Source organism: Echinococcus granulosus (genome assembly GCF_000524195.1).
Source record: "Echinococcus granulosus chromosome Unknown EG_S00059, whole genome shotgun sequence".
Taxonomy (NCBI): Eukaryota; Metazoa; Platyhelminthes; class Cestoda; order Cyclophyllidea; family Taeniidae; genus Echinococcus; species Echinococcus granulosus.
In genome coordinates, this window is record NW_020170439.1 from 152116 (window position 1) to 153373 (window position 1258).

General features: G+C 39.7%; 1 protein-coding gene across 1 annotated transcript in view; it reads right to left on the bottom strand. All coding sequences in view use genetic code 11, as the record gives it.

Moving 5' to 3' along the window:
* EGR_06551 (hypothetical protein) overlaps nucleotides 1–1258 on the bottom strand; it is a gene marked incomplete at both ends in the record, with an annotated part of 4658 nt that overhangs the window by 2025 nt on the left and 1375 nt on the right. The window contains 4 exons of the mRNA XM_024495800.1: nucleotides 217–295; nucleotides 474–577; nucleotides 693–812; nucleotides 903–1017. Of these exons, the coding sequence (XP_024349760.1) occupies nucleotides 217–295; nucleotides 474–577; nucleotides 693–812; nucleotides 903–1017 (418 nt within the window). The remainder of the gene's footprint in view (nucleotides 1–216; nucleotides 296–473; nucleotides 578–692; nucleotides 813–902; nucleotides 1018–1258) is intronic.

Consider the following 1258-nt stretch of genomic DNA (forward strand, 5'->3'; position numbering starts at 1 on the left):
ATAGTCCCTTGCACCTATCAAGGCTTGACCCCTTATACGCTTCCTTGCCAGATTATCTATTCGTTTTACGGTCGAGATATTCGGTGCAACCTGAGTCTACTTCACTGCAGGTCCATACGTCTCCCTGACATTTCCACCTCAGGGTTACACCACCAACACATCATTGCCATTGACTTTAGGAAAAAACAGTGTGCACACAAATGTGCAAATACTTACAACAATTATCAAAATTGGATATTGCGAGGTTACCGTTCTTCCACAAACACACGATTTGACTGTCGTAAATTATTTGCGCCTGAAGTCAAGATAAATCAAAGGCCAATGTAAGGAAAAATGTAAACTGAGAGAAAGGAAACTTAACACAGCAAACAATTTGCTACAAAGCCTAAGAAGCTTGTGAAATGAACTTCAAACAGGGGAGTGCCCTGAGGTGATCGCCTTTGGAAAGTTCAAACAAAGTGGAATATACGTACGCTCAAAGGTAAGGCATCTTCTCTCAAGCCGAACTCCACGTATACGGTTGTTTTATTTTTTCGAAACCGCGAAAGGGGCCACGAATATTTGATCAGAATCCTTCCTAGAGAGAAATCGGAAACTATTATATTTGCTATAAACTTTTGCAGCGTAAATTGTAACATACATAACAACGAACACTTTCACTTTGTTATAATGAAATACAATGATTTTCTTACCCCTCTGATATTTTGCAAAATCGCAGAATGGCACGAAGAAGACGGTGTAGATTACTGTCCTTGATACCAGAATTATTTCGTAGAACAAACCCACATCATACAGGGTAACTTGCGACTTGGCTTCAGAAATGTTTCGGCACAAAAGAGCAAAATTTATGTGTTAGAGAGTAATGGTAAGCGACAACTGCGAATGCGAAAGCTGTGGCTTACCGTTATCTCTGAAGCATGGGGAGCCGATTACTGTTCCATCGGTTAATTTACAAGCGCCATTAGCAATAACAAAGCCCACTTTACCGCCTGAAGATCTTAAGGTGCCTTGTGGCGACTAAAAGTATAAAGTAGTGGGTTTTGATTCTTTCAAGATATTTAAGAAATGGTCCATAAAGGAATCTGGGTAATTGCAGGTAATGCAAACACCAACCTAGCCAACTTGGTGAAGTTTACTGTAATCTCCGAGGAAATGACAATTTTAAAAACATTTTTTGGGCAGCACAAATTTTTCACCTGTGCATAACTCAGTGACACACTGTATCATCCTGATTTTGGAAGTTAGAGTGTTTCAAAAT